General features: G+C 38.0%; 1 protein-coding gene across 10 annotated transcripts in view; it reads right to left on the bottom strand.

Annotated features, from left to right (window-relative positions):
• BRSK2 (BR serine/threonine kinase 2) overlaps window positions 1-15988 on the bottom strand; it is a 2790504-nt gene that overhangs the window by 880574 nt on the left and 1893942 nt on the right. For all 10 annotated transcript variants that reach the window (XM_044059311.1, XM_044059313.1, XM_044059318.1 and 7 more), the window contains exon 5: window positions 1094-1210. In XM_044059311.1, the coding sequence (XP_043915246.1) occupies window positions 1094-1210 (117 nt within the window). The remainder of the gene's footprint in view (window positions 1-1093; window positions 1211-15988) is intronic.

Genomic DNA, 15988 nt, shown 5'->3' with positions numbered 1-15988 from the left:
TAGCAAGACAGAAAGTCTATTACAGAACCCCAAAAGGTACCATAACATAACATTTTGAATACACAGAATTCTGTTATACTGTTTCAGATTCTGCTTGATAAAATGTCTCTTACTTTCTTAGTCTATTGACCATACGAAGTTGAAGTCCACTACATGCCAGTATTCAGCACTGACAAATGCTTATTTCTTCCTTTTTTACTTCTTTCATTTCTTCATTGAATGGTTTGTGTGTTTATGACAATATGTTTACATATGATGGCTTGTGTGTGTATGCTAATCGTTTTTACATAGAACACCCACTGTTCAATCACCCTAATTCAATAAATCTTTGCTTTAACTTTTCCTGGACACTACACCACTTCCTCATTTCTTGCTGTGTTAGTATATAGAATTCTCACATTTTGTTTGCCATGAAACAAGTTAAATAAATGAATCCAACTATCTTCATAATTTCTTTCTAAATAAATGTCCATTGTCAGTTCTGAGATCCAGTCTCCATATTCATTTGTGAAAAACAAGTCCAAAACATTCTTGTACCTTATGAATGAAGTCTGCTCCTTACAGACAGACAGGGATATTTCCATTAAATTCCCATCATATTAAATTTACCCTTCAATAATACCTACAAATGAATCCGCGGCCTAATCTTTCATCCATCAGGAATAACTTCTATTTTATTTGTCAAGCTAAGGATACTATTTGACATCCTTTACAAACAAGTATCTGTTTAATTTTGTTGCTGCGTTGCTTATGTTTTGCTTTGCACATGCCCTGTTCTACTCTTCAGCGTTGATTCACTTGTGACTGGTGGATACCCAGTAACGTCCTTTCATATGTAATGGAAATTACTACATACTGAGCCATAACCTAGCCACAGTTCTTGCTTGTGGTTATGTTTATGAGACAACTGCATTTCAAATATTTCCTTTCATCAGTGAATAGCAAATTTGACTCAAACTACATCTGTTCAATGACAATACTGTAGTTTGTTCTACATTCATGGAACAATGAAGCATAATTCAGTTATAAATTGAATAAGGTTATTTAAACAAACATCTTTAAAAGACAGAAAACAGTATTTTCTGTGTCTTACCCACAGCTGGTTTCTAACAAACTGTCTCCAACCTGTAGAGAAGCCATTCCAAAATCTGCTATCCTGATGTTATTTTTTTCATCAAGCAACAAGTTCTCTGGTTTCAAGTCTCTGTGGCTATAGAGATAAAAACAGAATATTCTTAAGCACACAAGGTAACTTAAATGCTCCAGCTTTTAACAACAGATGTTTCTCTAGCTGTATATATTACAAATATGCAAAGGCAGGATAAGTCTAGTCACATGATAGAGCAGATGAATGTCCAATAACCTTCTACACTGTTTGCGTGCAATACCAGGATTCATTATTTAATGTGTGGAATGGAGGACAAAACCCTGATGAGCTTCAAAATGGCTTAAGTGCAAGTGACATTCTGTTTTTTAGTTTAAAGATCTAAATGTATTGGAATGCTGTGTGCATCAGGAGAAAAGTCATTTTGCATGTTTTACGATGATCATGCTAGTCAAGTGACGACAGTGTGTGTTTGTATACCAAAAGAAATTAGCAAGTTCATATAGTAGGACAAACATGCGCATATAAATTGGGACAAAACTGCCAATGGATCAAGGCAGGCTGGCTGTGGCACTTACATGCAACTACACACACAAGATTAATATGTAGGGCATGAAGAGCTGTGATTATTCTCCAATATCTAGAAAAAAACAATCTAGTTAAGTACTAGTCTAGTGTGAGACATGATCTTAATTGTGCTTAAAAAGTTGACAACATCAAGATCAGTTGTTAAGCAATCCTCTGTCAAGCACTGTTAAGATCAGGTCTTGCATTAGGTACTAAATACTGACACTGCCAGCCAGAAAATGACAGCTGTAAAAAAAAAAAAAAAAAAATTTGCTTTGTTCCTGCATGCTGTGAATGCCTCTCAACTGCCCCTGAGTTCATCTCATCTTTTTGCCCTTTGGTGCTACCCAACCTTTGGTGATTTTCTGGTATATCACTTAGAATTGCAGTCAGTCAAAAATGCCATAAGCAGAGTTTCACAGTTCTTATTGCTCAGAAATGCATATAGACGTAAAACCTGCCATTCTTTTAACATGTCAAAATAATCTCCCTTGTTTCAGTCCTTTTTGTGCCCAGAAATTGTAAAATAAAGCCATTAAAACATGTTGATTTTTTTTGCTATAACCAGAAGTACATGGAGCAGATAAGGTTCATGCCTTATAATGAACTATGATCAGGTCTCTGATCACAACCTTTTGCTGTGTTCTCAACATGGATGCCAAGATTCACCTCACTAGCTTTACCCTCGAGGTGAATTTCTTAGCAATCATGTCCTGAATACATACTCAAATTATGATCAGGAGACAAATCATAATCCTCTAGATTATTTTTAGAATAGCAATTACAATCCCAAATGTAACACCTTTATGTTAATACAGGTAGGGTACAACATCAGTATATGAAAATACAGATTCTGGCCCCAAGCATTAAAGAGGAAAGATATCAACAGTTACCTTAATATCATACATAGGGGGTTACAAAAGTTATTAGTAAGGAGGATTATATGCCTTGGAAGTTCAATCTTTGGCTATAGGGTTACTTAAACTTCCAATATATAAGGATATAGCTATCACAGCATGGTGTCTCACAGAAAACACTATGTTATAATGGGAGCAACTTAAAACACAGGAAAAAGTGATATAGTGGAACGAGACACTAGAAACATATATAAGCCTTAGAGACATACTGAGATATAAGCAGATATACAGAATTTACAAAGAAAACAAAATATTAATTAAAGATACAAGTAATAAAGAATACTAAGCATGATCTATAAATCAGTGAGAGATTACAACAAAAGATCAATACAAAAACAATTGGAGTGACAACAAATTTACAGATCCCCATAACCTCAGTGATGGTCAGAAATTTATAAGGTACCCAAAATTTAAGAAATCTAGAAAATTTCAAATTTTCTCCTGGAAATGATTTCATAAATATTTTTATACTCTAGATAAAACTCATAAAATGAATCCCGGAATAAGTCAAACCTGCTGGAGGTGTATACAAAGTCTGAAAGGGGATTGGCAATATAAATATATATATATATGTATATAGATACTGAAAGATACCAGGTAATAAGTGGAATTTACAAGTCATGTCTAGTCTAGCTGGATATAAGACCTTCAGATGCCTAGACATTTACAGGTATTAACAGAGATAATTTTATTGGTAACAAAGAAAGTCATAATGATAAAATGAAAAATCCAGAAATAAGCGAAACTAATGTATTTTAGTGACATTACAAACATTATCAGACTTTGAGATTAACCCACTGCACTGGAAACTAAATAAAATTCAAAAGTTTAAGGGGACACTCTCTTCCAGGTCCTTGTCTCCTAAAAGTTGAAAAGTGATTATTGAAAGTGGGTAGCTATATGGAGGGAATATTGCCCTCCTATCAATTAACAAGACAAAAAGACATGTCAATTAAGTACTCAGATTTTCCCCTGCACCATCCACTTTAGAGTAGAGATACTCCAACAGGTTGGCAGTGCTACATACATAAAAAAATACCATATATATGTCTTTAAATGCCATTTTCGTTATAACAAAAATGCCCCACTGTTGTTTTCACACATCAGTAGAACCTACCTTTTGTGAAAATCATCTCATCACATTGTTATATTTACCATTTGAAGTTCAGGATAAGGGTCTTTGCAAACTAAGAGATACGCATTTCTCTTCCTGTAGAATGACTATGAACCAAGGGGATCACCTAATAAACATTTTATGTGTTTATAATTCAATGTTATTTCATAGAGAAAGTACACAACCAGTAAGGAGAATGAGATAAGAGTCACAGAATCTAGTAGTGGAATAAAGAAAGGAGACTCCTTGCACAACTTTGTCAGATTACTGAAAAACACAAGGATTCTATGAAAAAAAAACTAAGGAGCTACATTAAAATATATAGGAGGGGAGGAGAGTGTGTCCAGTACTGGAATCAACGAAATCTGGACAAGTTACAAAAAGTGTGGGACGCAAATGTATGACAGTAACATGAGTGATGGGACAGAAAAAAGGTGGGTGATCTTTCATAGAAAGGGCATCAAATTTACAATTAAAGAAAATGAAACACCCCACTAAAGGAAGCGCAGGAATGGCGAATGTCAGAACCTAAAGTAATTGCCGCAGTATCTAAAATGGAGGAAGGGGTGACTGACGGTAGGTAAATCCAGTGCAGACACATCATGGGAAGAGGAGGATGAGAGACTAACTTAGAAAGTAAATGAGTGGGCAGGATGAAGGGAGTTATACCCATAGGGGGTAATTCTTCCAGGACCACAATGAGAGATTGTGAGATACAGGTACATAGTAGGAGAGAGGTGACTGAGGTCCTGAACCATTAGGAATGTACCAGCTACTGCAGAATGGACTAGCATTCATAGAATTTTCAATGTGATTCTAACAAATTATGGATTAGGGATGCCAAGGTAGCAACACCAAGAGTGGGTGACTTCAACTACCCTTCCATCAACTGGGAAAACTATTCAAGTACCAATGTATCAATTCCAATGCCCTGGACCAGCTAATTCTGACCCCCAGTAGAGGAAGTAACATCCTCAACCTGGTTATCACCAACATGGGAGACTGTTGCTCCACACCTATAGTCAGTTCATCACTGGTTAAATCTGACCACAAACTGATCAACATGGAAATCTCCATCTCACCTACACCCCCACTAAGGTGACCACCCTGAAGAACTTCTTTAAAGCCGATTTTGGGCTCCTAAAAGCAGAGGTGGCTAACTTCTCAGCACCCATGCCAATGGAAAATAGCTGCATGACTGCCGAATCATATACCAATGCACTGTACGAGCATGTATACAAATGCATGGACCTTGCTATACCAAGTAGAACTAAGACACTCTCCTCCAAAAAAAGGAAGCCACTCTAGTGGTCTCCAGCCATCAATAAACTCTACAACAGAAGGAAGAAACTGTTGCTGAAAAAAATGAAGTCACAAGACTGGAAAACCTCCCTTATCAGTCTCAACAAAAAGCTGAGATCCTTTATCAAATCCTATAAGGCCAGCTATGAAGACATAATTGTGGCTGACGCCAAAAACAGTCACAAAGCCTTCTACAGCTATATCAAAAACCTCAAAGACAATACCCAGATTTGCTCTGAGTTATTGCACAATGGCACCTCCTTTACTGAGTCAACAGATAAAGCCAATATACTGGCCAACAGATTCAGTGCCAACTTTACCCCTCTCCCCTCCCCCAAGGGCCTTATCACAATACCAGATGAAAGCCTGGTACCCACCATTTCTGTAGCACAGGTAAAAGCTGCATTGTCCAAAGCCAAGAATACAGCATCCATGGGACCTGATATCTCTGGCTGCATCCTACATGAGCTACAAAATGAACTGTCACCACATTTGTGTGCCCTGTTCAATCCCAGACTTACCTCAGGCTATGTCCCTAATGAATGGTGCACTGCTACAGTCATCCTGCTCCATAAAAGGGGAGCAACTACAGAATCTGGAAACTATCGCCTCATTAGCCTGACAAGCCTGGTATGCAAAGCTATGGAGTGCATCGTCATGGACCTGCTTAACAAAGATATAGGCAATCTCCAAACTCTTGACCCCACACAATTTGGCTTTGTTAAGGGGAGATCATGCCTGCTGAACCCAGTTGACTTCTTCGAGGCAGTCACCAAGGCTGTGGATGAGGGTAAGGCAGTGCATGCAGCCTACCTCAACCTGGCCAAGGCCTTTGATACCATTCCCCATTCAGGTATCATTGATAACCTCACCAAACTAGGCATCAATCCTTATATCATTAGGTGAGTTGCAAACTGGCTCACAGACAGGAACACAGAGTGAAAGTTGTGGATTCCAAGTCAGACTGTCAATCAGTCACAAGTGGAGTTCCACAGGGCTCGGTCCTGGGCCCTCTCCTGTTTCACATCTACTTCTCAGAAGTCCAGGCCAACACAGGACGACTCTGGCTGACCAAGTTCACTGACAACTGCAAGCTAGGAGTCATCGTCAACTCCCCAAGTGATGCAGACATCCTACAAAAGGGCCTCTCTGAGACCAATGACTGGTGTCGGAACCATGGCCTGAAGCTTAATGCCAAAAGATGTGTTATCATCCCCTCTGGAAAAAAACTCAGTTCCCACAAATTACTATGTTGATGGGAGCCCACTGAACACTGAAGGGGCCATAAGAGATCTGGGCACTCAGGTCGACAGCCATCTCACCTTCCACCACCAAATTGCCACTGTGGTCAGAAAGTCCTTCTACGTGGCACATCTTATAACCAAAGGTTTCACATCCGGGATGAAAGAGGTTTATCATCCCTCTCTACTCATCCCTCATTAGACCAATCAGCAAATATAATGCCCCATTTGGCATATACCTGACCAGACACCTACAACAGCCAGAGATGTCACAAAAGTACCTCATAAAAAGAATCCTAGGCCTTAAACACATGTCCTACATGGACAGAGACAAGAAACTTCAGCTGTTCTCAGTCTCTTATCATCTACTTAGAGGTGATCTCTGCTTGACTTACAAAGCCATGTCCAACCCAGCCATACTTGAAATGCTACACCTAAAGAAATCCCAATCCCCCCGCGCCACACACTCTAGAAATCACAACCTCATTATCACAATTAATAGAACATGCTGGAGGGACAGGTTCATCTCCCAAAGACTGCCCATACACTGGAATAAGCTTCCCATTCATGTCAAGCAGAGCACCTCACTGGCCCTCTTCACGAGGAATCTTGACGAGTGGATGGGTAACAGAAAGTTCACTCCAGGGATCATTCCAGTTGCACTACTGGATATGGGCACTGTGAACTAACATCGGGTGGCATGGTGCCTGGGCAATTTTTTGGGGGTTAGGCTTGTAAAGGCTCCAGGACCATTAGCCTAGTACATACCTATGAACCTATTAGAGGCAATGAATGAATAATTCAGCTCTGCTGTCATGAAGGAAAGAGTGAGGAAGGTGTCATGCTAGAAAGAAAATATGTCAGAATGAGAAGAACCACCAATCAGCCAATAGACACCATGACATAGAGGTGACAGATGGAGAAGGACTTGGCTATACTAAGGGAAGAAAAAGCACACAAGACCAAATTTCACCCTTAGTCTTCCATAGAGACTTATAAAACAGTTACAGTTAATCAGATCTCTCTCTGACCAGCAAGGCTCTTACACTTTCAGGTGTCCTGTTTATCCAGCTTCATCTTTTACTTGTACATATTTGTTGTTTCCTTCTCTCTGCTTACTCTTACATACAGCTTTGTTGTAACTAATTGTTGTAACTAATTTTTATCCTTTACTGTTTTACATTTCCTTAGCCTATAATTCAGACATACACTATACAGGATTGCAATTCATCTTACTACTTTTATAGCGTGCCTTGTACTCTTCAAGACCTATTCAAATTATCCACACATCTAACCAGCTATAATAAAGTGAGCTTGTATGTATGCTTTAATATACTTTGAAACATACTTTTCATACTGAAAGCATTTACAAATGGTGGCACATCTGTGTAGAAATCATAATACAAACTTCCAATAAAAATATCTCATAGAAGTTGTTGCGATGGCCAAAAGTGCCCATCTTTTTTTTTTTTCCAAAACATATCCACAACTTTGGACAAACTTTTTATTTACCTCATGGCTAACATAATAAGGGCTGGTATGAAAAGTCTTAGGAAAAAGACTGGTGCATGAAAAGCACGTGGCTTGTGATGACTCATTTAGAAAGGCAGAAGATGTGATTGGCTCACAGACTTTATATAACATGTATTGATTCATTTTAACTGCTGTACCTAAAAATTGACAATGGATGTATTCATAATGCAGTACAAAACTAGACAGAAGAAGAATGTCACTGATTCATTTAAAGGAGCCACAGGGAAGCTCTAAATCCAAATAATTGTGTTAAAATGATCATAACAGACTGTTGGCCTACAGTGCGTAGAGAATAATTCATTGTATAGACTTCCTCTCGCTCTCATAGACACGTACCAGCTAAAACATGGTGAATAAATGCAATGTCATACAAGAGTGCTAATTTAAAATTCACTTTGTAAATGGGAATGAGGAGTATACAGCTGTAGTATACCATGAGAGGATGTGTTACAGTCAGGTCAGAGGCTAGGGCATTAGACTGCCACAGGTAATACAGAAGCTGCTGCATGCTGCACGTCACTGCTCTAGTTTCTAGGAGGCATATGTGATAGGTAAAGACAGGGTACACAAAAAGGGTACCTTTCTTCTCATGATGGGACAGCAGGGCCATCATTTTAATTCTTATGCTTTACACACATTTATTATGTTATCCTGTTAGGGATATTTGTGTGATACTTGGGATCAACAGTTCAGAGTAATGGTGAGTGTGGAAGAGAGGGGAAGAAGAGAGTACAGGCAGGGTGGAGAAGAGTGTCAGGAGTGATTTGTGACAGATGAGTACCAGTAAGAGTGAAAGGGAAGGTCTACAAGAGGGTAGTGAGACCAGTTATGTTATATGGATTGGACACAGTGGCATTGACAAAAAGGCAGGAGTCAAAGCTAGATGTGGCAGTGCTAAAAATGTTAAGATTTGCTCTGGGTGTGATGAGGGTAGACAGGATTAGGAATAAGTATATTAGAGCGTCAGCCCAGGTCGGACGGTTTGGAGACAAAGCCAGAAAGGTGAGAATGCATTGGTTTGGACATGTGCTGAGGAGGGATGCTGAGTATATCGGGAAAAAGATGCTAAGGATGAAGCTACCAGGTAACAGAAAAAGAGGAAGGACTAAGATAAGGTTTATGGATGTGGTGAGAGAGGACATGCAGGTGGTTGGTGTGACAGAGCAAAATGCAGAGAATAGGAAGAAATGGAAACAGATGATCCACTATGGTGACCCATAATGGGAACAGCTGAAAGAAAAAGAAGAAGACTTCTTTTTCAGAATTCCATTAACAGTTGACATAGCTATGGATCCCATGGGAGAACCAAAAGTTGTCACAAAAGTAGAATAGAAATGAAAGTAAATGGAAAGTTTTAATGTCATTATGAAGCAATATACAGATACTGAATAGTGTAGTCACTATTGTAAAAAGAATGATGCATAAAATGTGAATAAAGTGATTAAATTGGTGAAATTTACAGCTGAAGAAGTCTGAAATATGCCAAATTCTATTATCACTAGAAGCAAACCAGAAAAGATATTCTTTAATCTGAGCAACCATTTCTGGCATACAAAGCCAACTGAACAAATATACATGTGTCACCAGGAAGGGGTATTTATATATATATATATATATATATATATATATATATATATATATATATTATATTTACACACACACACACACACACACACACACACACACACACACACACACACACACACACACACACACACACACACACACAAGTATTTTAATGCATATTCCATATAAAGTGCCTTCACTTAACTTTTATAAAAGAGCTTAGTTCATAAAATCTATTAGAATGCTGAAACTGAAGATTCAATATATTTCCATTTTATATTTCATCAGCCACAGAGGTATTCCAAAATAGCTGTTGCACAGTTAATAGAAAAATTAGGTAGTGCAAAATAATAGACAATCTGTTTGTGAGGAATAAATCTTGAATAGAACATGGCACTAAAGTGATACATATACAAAACTGATTAAGGCAGTGGTACAGAGGTAGTGTTGTCACCTCACAAGAAGAGGTTCTCCAGTTCGATTCTCAGCTGGGGTACCTTCTGTGCTGAGTCTGCATGTCTTTGTGTGGGTTTCCTCCCACATTATAAAGACATGCATCTGGAGTGTTTCTCCCTGGGCCTCAGCTTAAAATGGGCTTTGTTCCAAGTCAGACTTTCCAGGTAAACAAATGTTAAATAAATAAAATAAGGTAGCATAATTTATAGTTAAACAAAAGCAAATACAAAGTTAGTACATTAAGTCCAAAGTTAGTTAGATAATATTTAGTGTCTCTATGCTATTTACTAAGCTTACCAACATGGGCAGATCAGCCTAAAAAAATGACAGTATACCTGGAGTCCTCATTGTTTATAGTCAACACTGGTGTATGTCTTCATACAGACAACTGTATGTAATAGTGCACAATTAAACATTGGACAGTATCAGTTACGCTATTTGCCTTTAAGTACACCTCCAAGGTTTTCGGAGAACACGGCACAGTATCTCAACATAGCTTTCTTCTGGCACTGCAACTAGATTTATTTATACACTAGCAATTTCAAGGAGATGCATATGTGTGACTACACACTTCACAGACCAAGCTTACACATTTTAGCCATCATTTACAAGGACACTTATCAGGAGATGCAGGCTCAGCTGCATGCCTTCCTTCATATTCACAGTTACAGAAAATCCCTATCAAGAGAAATCACAACAAGGCAAACCTAATTCTTGCACTATTAGTTTGATATTGACAGAAATGGCTTCCATCGGCTTATGTAGTTTTCCACTCTCCTTGAATAAACTGTTTCTATACAGTTCCCTCTGTCCCCTTTAAATGAATAAGTTCCTGCATTCTGTAGCATGGAAGGATTGCCAAGTTTTCTTTTGAAGTTTACAAAGATTATTTCAATATAATGCAAGAAAAATTTAAACAAATACATGGATATGTGTTAGCTTCTCCCATGATTAACATTTATATATATTATAATGATGAAGTATGACTCTTCATAATTATGACCTTTAAGTTATGTTCAGTACAAAATTTTCTCCATGAACTTTCATTGTACATTAGGCACTAAGTCAAAAACATGGCAGTGTGTGCTCTGGCTGATAAAGCTATGTGCCATTTTGATAGGGTTCAGAGGTCTTGTGCAAATATGTTTGCTAGGATTAGATGAGGGTATATATTAAATGTATGTGTGAGTGTGTGTCTGTGTTAGGGTTAGACTTATGGTCAGGTATGGGGATAGATTTGGAGCATGTGTATGGGGGGGTTAGGTTTAGGAAACAGCTTAGCTAGGGGGTAGATTTAATGTATTTACAAGTGTTTGCAGGTTAAGGCTTAGGTAAGGGGACAGATTTAGTTTTTGTGTATCTGTATGTGTGTGTGTGTGCGTGTGTTTGGGTGGGGTTAGGGTTAGAGCAAGTCTCAGATACGGGATAGATTTAGTGCATTTGCTAGTGTGTGTATGTGTGCATTAAAGTTAGACATGCTCATGCAAGAGGATAGATTTAGTGATGTGTGTGTATGAATTTGAGTATGTCTGCATGCATGGTGAATGACTGAGCTGCCTTGTAAAATGATAATATTACAGAAAGTAAGATGCATGGTTATGGCTAGGGTTAAAAACAGGATTAACATGTATTACTACCCCATAATCCTGTCCTTACTTTAACAAAAAGAAAAAAAATACTATCCATAACACTACCACTATCCAGAGAAATTTGAGCTGAATTTTGTTAAGGTGAAGGCTAGTGCATCAGAAAAGGAAATTTGTTTCCCCTTTCAGTCATACTGGTTTTGATGATTTGTGTCAGTATTACGAGTGGCTGACATGTTTTGTTCGATGTTTTGTGTTTTGAACATTTAACATGTTGACCATTCATGATACAATCTACCTACAAATATAAAAATGATATACTGCATGGAAAAATAAAGTGTAGCAGCACCTAAACTATCTTAAAACCAACCACCCCTGACACTAAAGTTTCCAGCAAAACACAATTCAACTCCCACTTTGTGAACTCAATTCTATCCTTAGTATCACAGGACAGTTCCAGCCTCACTATCCCCTCAACACAAATAACACTAATACAAGATTTACCCTCAAAACAGTTTCCACCACTTCAATCAAAAGCATGCTGTCTAAACTAAAAACCTCATCAACAGCAGCCGACCTACTCCCCAGCTTTTTCTTGAAACTCACAGCAGATGCTATTGCTATCCCAGTCTCCACTCTCATATACAGATCAATTGTTGAAAACTGTGTGCCCAAACTCTGGAAAATATCCTATGTTACACCCATACATACAGGCAGGACCTCCACTGAACATAATAATTACAGACCCATATATTCTCCCTCCTGGCCAAAATCCTAGAAAAAGGCATCCAAACCCAGGTGTTAAAATATCTCCTAGACAGCAAAATCCTGTCACCTACTCAACATGGTTTCAGACCTGTCCATAATACCACAACAGCCCTCCTCTGCTTCACAGACACAGCAGACCATCTCAAAAACAAAGGCCTGCAGGTGTCAACTCTTTTTTTTGATATGTCCAAAGCATTTGACACAGTCTCGCACCAAATCCTGCTAAAGAAACTAAACTAATATCACCTATCAAATTCCATGCTTACCTGGTTCCAAAGCTACTTAACTGACAGGTACCAAGCTGTGAAATGGAACAATTCTCTCTCTCCTCAGCTGCCCATAACTATAGGAGTCCCACAGGGTTCTATCTTAGGACCACTACTATTCACAATCTTCACAAATGACCTCTATACCTCCACATAGCATGCATCTATCATTCAGTATGCAGATGATACTAACTTAATCTGTGCTGCACAAAACATTCCCACCCTCCTGCAAACAGCTCAACTAGCATTCTCTGATGTTGAAAACTACCTTACCAAAACCCAACTTATCCTCACTCCAAAGAAAACTCAGCTTATGATTATAACCAGTTCTACCAAAAACACTGTTAACAGTCAATTCACTATCTACTCCACAAATGCTATTCCAGTCACTCCAGTGGCACAGGCTAAGCTATTGGGAATAACCATAGACTCCCGCCTAAAAATTTGATAGTCATCTCAACTTAACTATTAAAAAAGTACATGCCAAACTGGGATCACTCTACCATATCAAACCATTTCTTACCAACACAAGATCAGCCATTGCTCACTCCCAACCTCTATCCACCCTACTCTATGCATCTCCCATTCTGACTAATCTCAACAAAACTGTACTAAGTAAAATGGAAGCCTGCTATAACAGAGTTGCCTGCTTTAGTGCAAATTGCTCATATAGAACTCATCACTGTACTGCTTTGAGACAGCTCCACTGGCTTGAACTGCCCAACATCCTAACCTACAATCAGCTTTGCCTCTGCCATTTTATCAATTACCTCCCCAATAAGTGTCCTGCCCTCAAAAACCTAGTGCAACATCACTCAGCCAAAAGGCCTCTTAGATCATCAAGCAAACTACTACTAGAAGTCACCAACAGCTACAATAGCTTTGGAGACACGCTATATAGTAGTTCAGTGGCTAAAAAATGGAACTCTCTCCCCACTAGCATACAAAACACATCGTCCAAAGCCTCCTTTAAAAACGTCATTAGGCAACATATCAAGCAAAGTTGGCAGTGCCATGATTGCTCCCCATGCTAGTGAAAGCGGATAAGGTACACATACTAAACCTAGAGTACTTGATAATAGTTTTCACTCTTACGTACGAACACTGGCTGATGTACAATGTATGTACTGTACCTGTGTTCTATGTATGTATTCTACCTATGTTCTAAATTTCAGCTGTACACCACAAATCTATTAATTACCTTTATTTTTAAATTAATATTTTCTTATTTGTTCTCTCCACTGTAACTGTTGATGTGCTGCACACCACTGTAAAAAACATGTCTATTGTAATTTGTGTGTATGTATTGATAATGTCTAAACATCTAAATGTATCTGTAATTTTTCTATGTGGAGCTTTTCTCCCCATGCCTCTGCTGAAAAAGGGCCTTTTCGGCTCAGTCAGACACCCCCGGTTAACAAATGTAAAAATAAAAAATAAAAATAAATTATTCTAGCTAGGTCAAAGAACCACCCTCTTATATGACCCCAGTTTTGAAATGCAATGGGAGAAACATCATTCTCTAAAATGGGGCCAGCCTGTTGAGCACAATTAATTGTTGATTTTAGAAATCAGAAAACATTGCTAAAATTGTACACCAACCTAAAAGAACACTTATTTTCTCAAGAGTGTCCATGCTGCAACAGACAGCACTCGTCTTTGATGCTGGAAAGTGCAAAGAGTGTGGGTTCTATTATCATACCAAGCACTTATTCATACTTTAGCATTGACATTGCAATGAAGTATAAGGGGGTACTGCTGACTATCAAAGGTACTGTATTTTGTTTGAATCACTTCATTTCTGTATTTTGTTGGAATCACAGTTAATTTTTTTGAAGTGTCAAGACTGTCACCATTTGCACTTTTGAAGGGAAGCCTAAAAAGCTCTGAGACAAAGCTGACATGATTCCAGCTGTATAAAGAAACTGTAGCATATAGATGTAACTTTAGTTTTTTCTGTTATTTGTTTAAACTGAAAAAAGTTACTTATTCTTTATCTATTTTGTTCACTATTACATTGATCTGGATAATGTTCATTGGGGAGTCTGTAGATGGTCCAGTACATATTGAAAGAAATATAGGCATTAATAATACAAGTAACATTTACTAACAGTATAAAAAAAAACAATGTAAACAATTACAGAAGTATTATTAACAAGCAGAACTAGCACATTAATTCAGTTATTGTAAACACAGCTCAGTACAGGCAACAGACCAGAGAAAATAAAATGAGTAATTGTTTAGATGCGGAAACGTAACAGTGTGAAGTAATAAGGTAAGGCTGGGAAAAGACATGTTGAAATCCATTAGCTTTGATTTGGTTAACATGTTCATCTAAGCTGTAATTTAATATTTTATTATGTAGCAGCAATCTGGTTGGGGTCATAAAGAACAGCTTTAAATCTACATATTTGCCTCTTATTGCCATTAGCCCTGTCAACACATCTAAGAGATGCTTTACAGGTACCGCGCCTTCAAATATTGTCTATCAAAGACATAACACTGCCTGCTCTTATATGCAAATAATGCTGTCAATATTACACTGGTCAGGCAGGTGCCAGAGAACTAATGAATATTCTTCAAAAGCTGTGCATGCAGAATGCAGATGTTTGTGTGCTGCATAGTGTGGTGGTGTGATCCAAAAGTGTGCAAATAGGAATGCAAACTTTATATTTATAATGAATGTGGTGTAAATTAGCACTGTTGCTTTAAGTTGGATTTTTTTAACTTAACTCAACATTTTCTTTAGAGCGGAGACAGAATTCGCTGTATTAAGAGAATTTTTTAATTACCATAAATATGGTTGTATAAAATGTGGGCTGAGGAAACCTCTGTGGATATTTTCCCATTTGTGAAGGGGGGTTGATGTCTGGAGCAATAGCTCTGGAAGTTAAACAGCACAATGAACTGGAAGACATCAGGAGGATGTTGGACTGTATGCCTTTAAAAGGAGTATTTAACCATTGAGAGAGAGAGAGAGGAAAGACGGAGAGACACTTACTGAAAGAGACTGTAACCCAGCAGTAAGGGAATGTTTTGAAGGTACTGGCAGTTAACACAGAGGATTAAGGCTCTTAGCTGTTAACAAGCAATGTCTTGCACTGAAGAGCACAGAGTTTGCTTCCTTCCACCTTCATTTGCCTAATTTGTGAATCTGACCAAATTACTTAACCAGACGGTGCACTTGGGCCACACTTAAACAGGGACACTTTGTCCCATGGCCTTAGCTGATTAACAAATGGAGCAAATAAAAATAAATGTATTGTTAGCTCCAAGACTTTTGCTTCAGAACAGTCTGCATTTTTTAAGTTCTTTTGTATAATAAACAATGCTGACTTGTGCCACTCTATTGCCTTTAATGTTTCACAATGTGTGTGTGTATGTAAAATACATACACATAAACTCTTACCATACACAAGATTTATGTGGCATTATTAGAATTATGGCATGCATTCTTGTCTAACAGCAGTAAATGTACAGCCTAAATATTTTACTAAAATGTTCAAAATGTTTCAAATGAGAAAATTAAAAAAAACTCTATACATGTTTTAAATGCTCCAGTGATTC

This window comes from Protopterus annectens, chromosome 17.part0 (assembly GCF_019279795.1).
Source record: "Protopterus annectens isolate FY-2018-M chromosome 17.part0, PAN1.0, whole genome shotgun sequence".
Lineage (NCBI taxonomy): Eukaryota > Metazoa > Chordata > Ceratodontiformes > Protopteridae > Protopterus > Protopterus annectens.
Note: the sequence above shows the minus strand (reverse complement) of the source record. Positions and strands in the feature narration are given on the sequence as shown.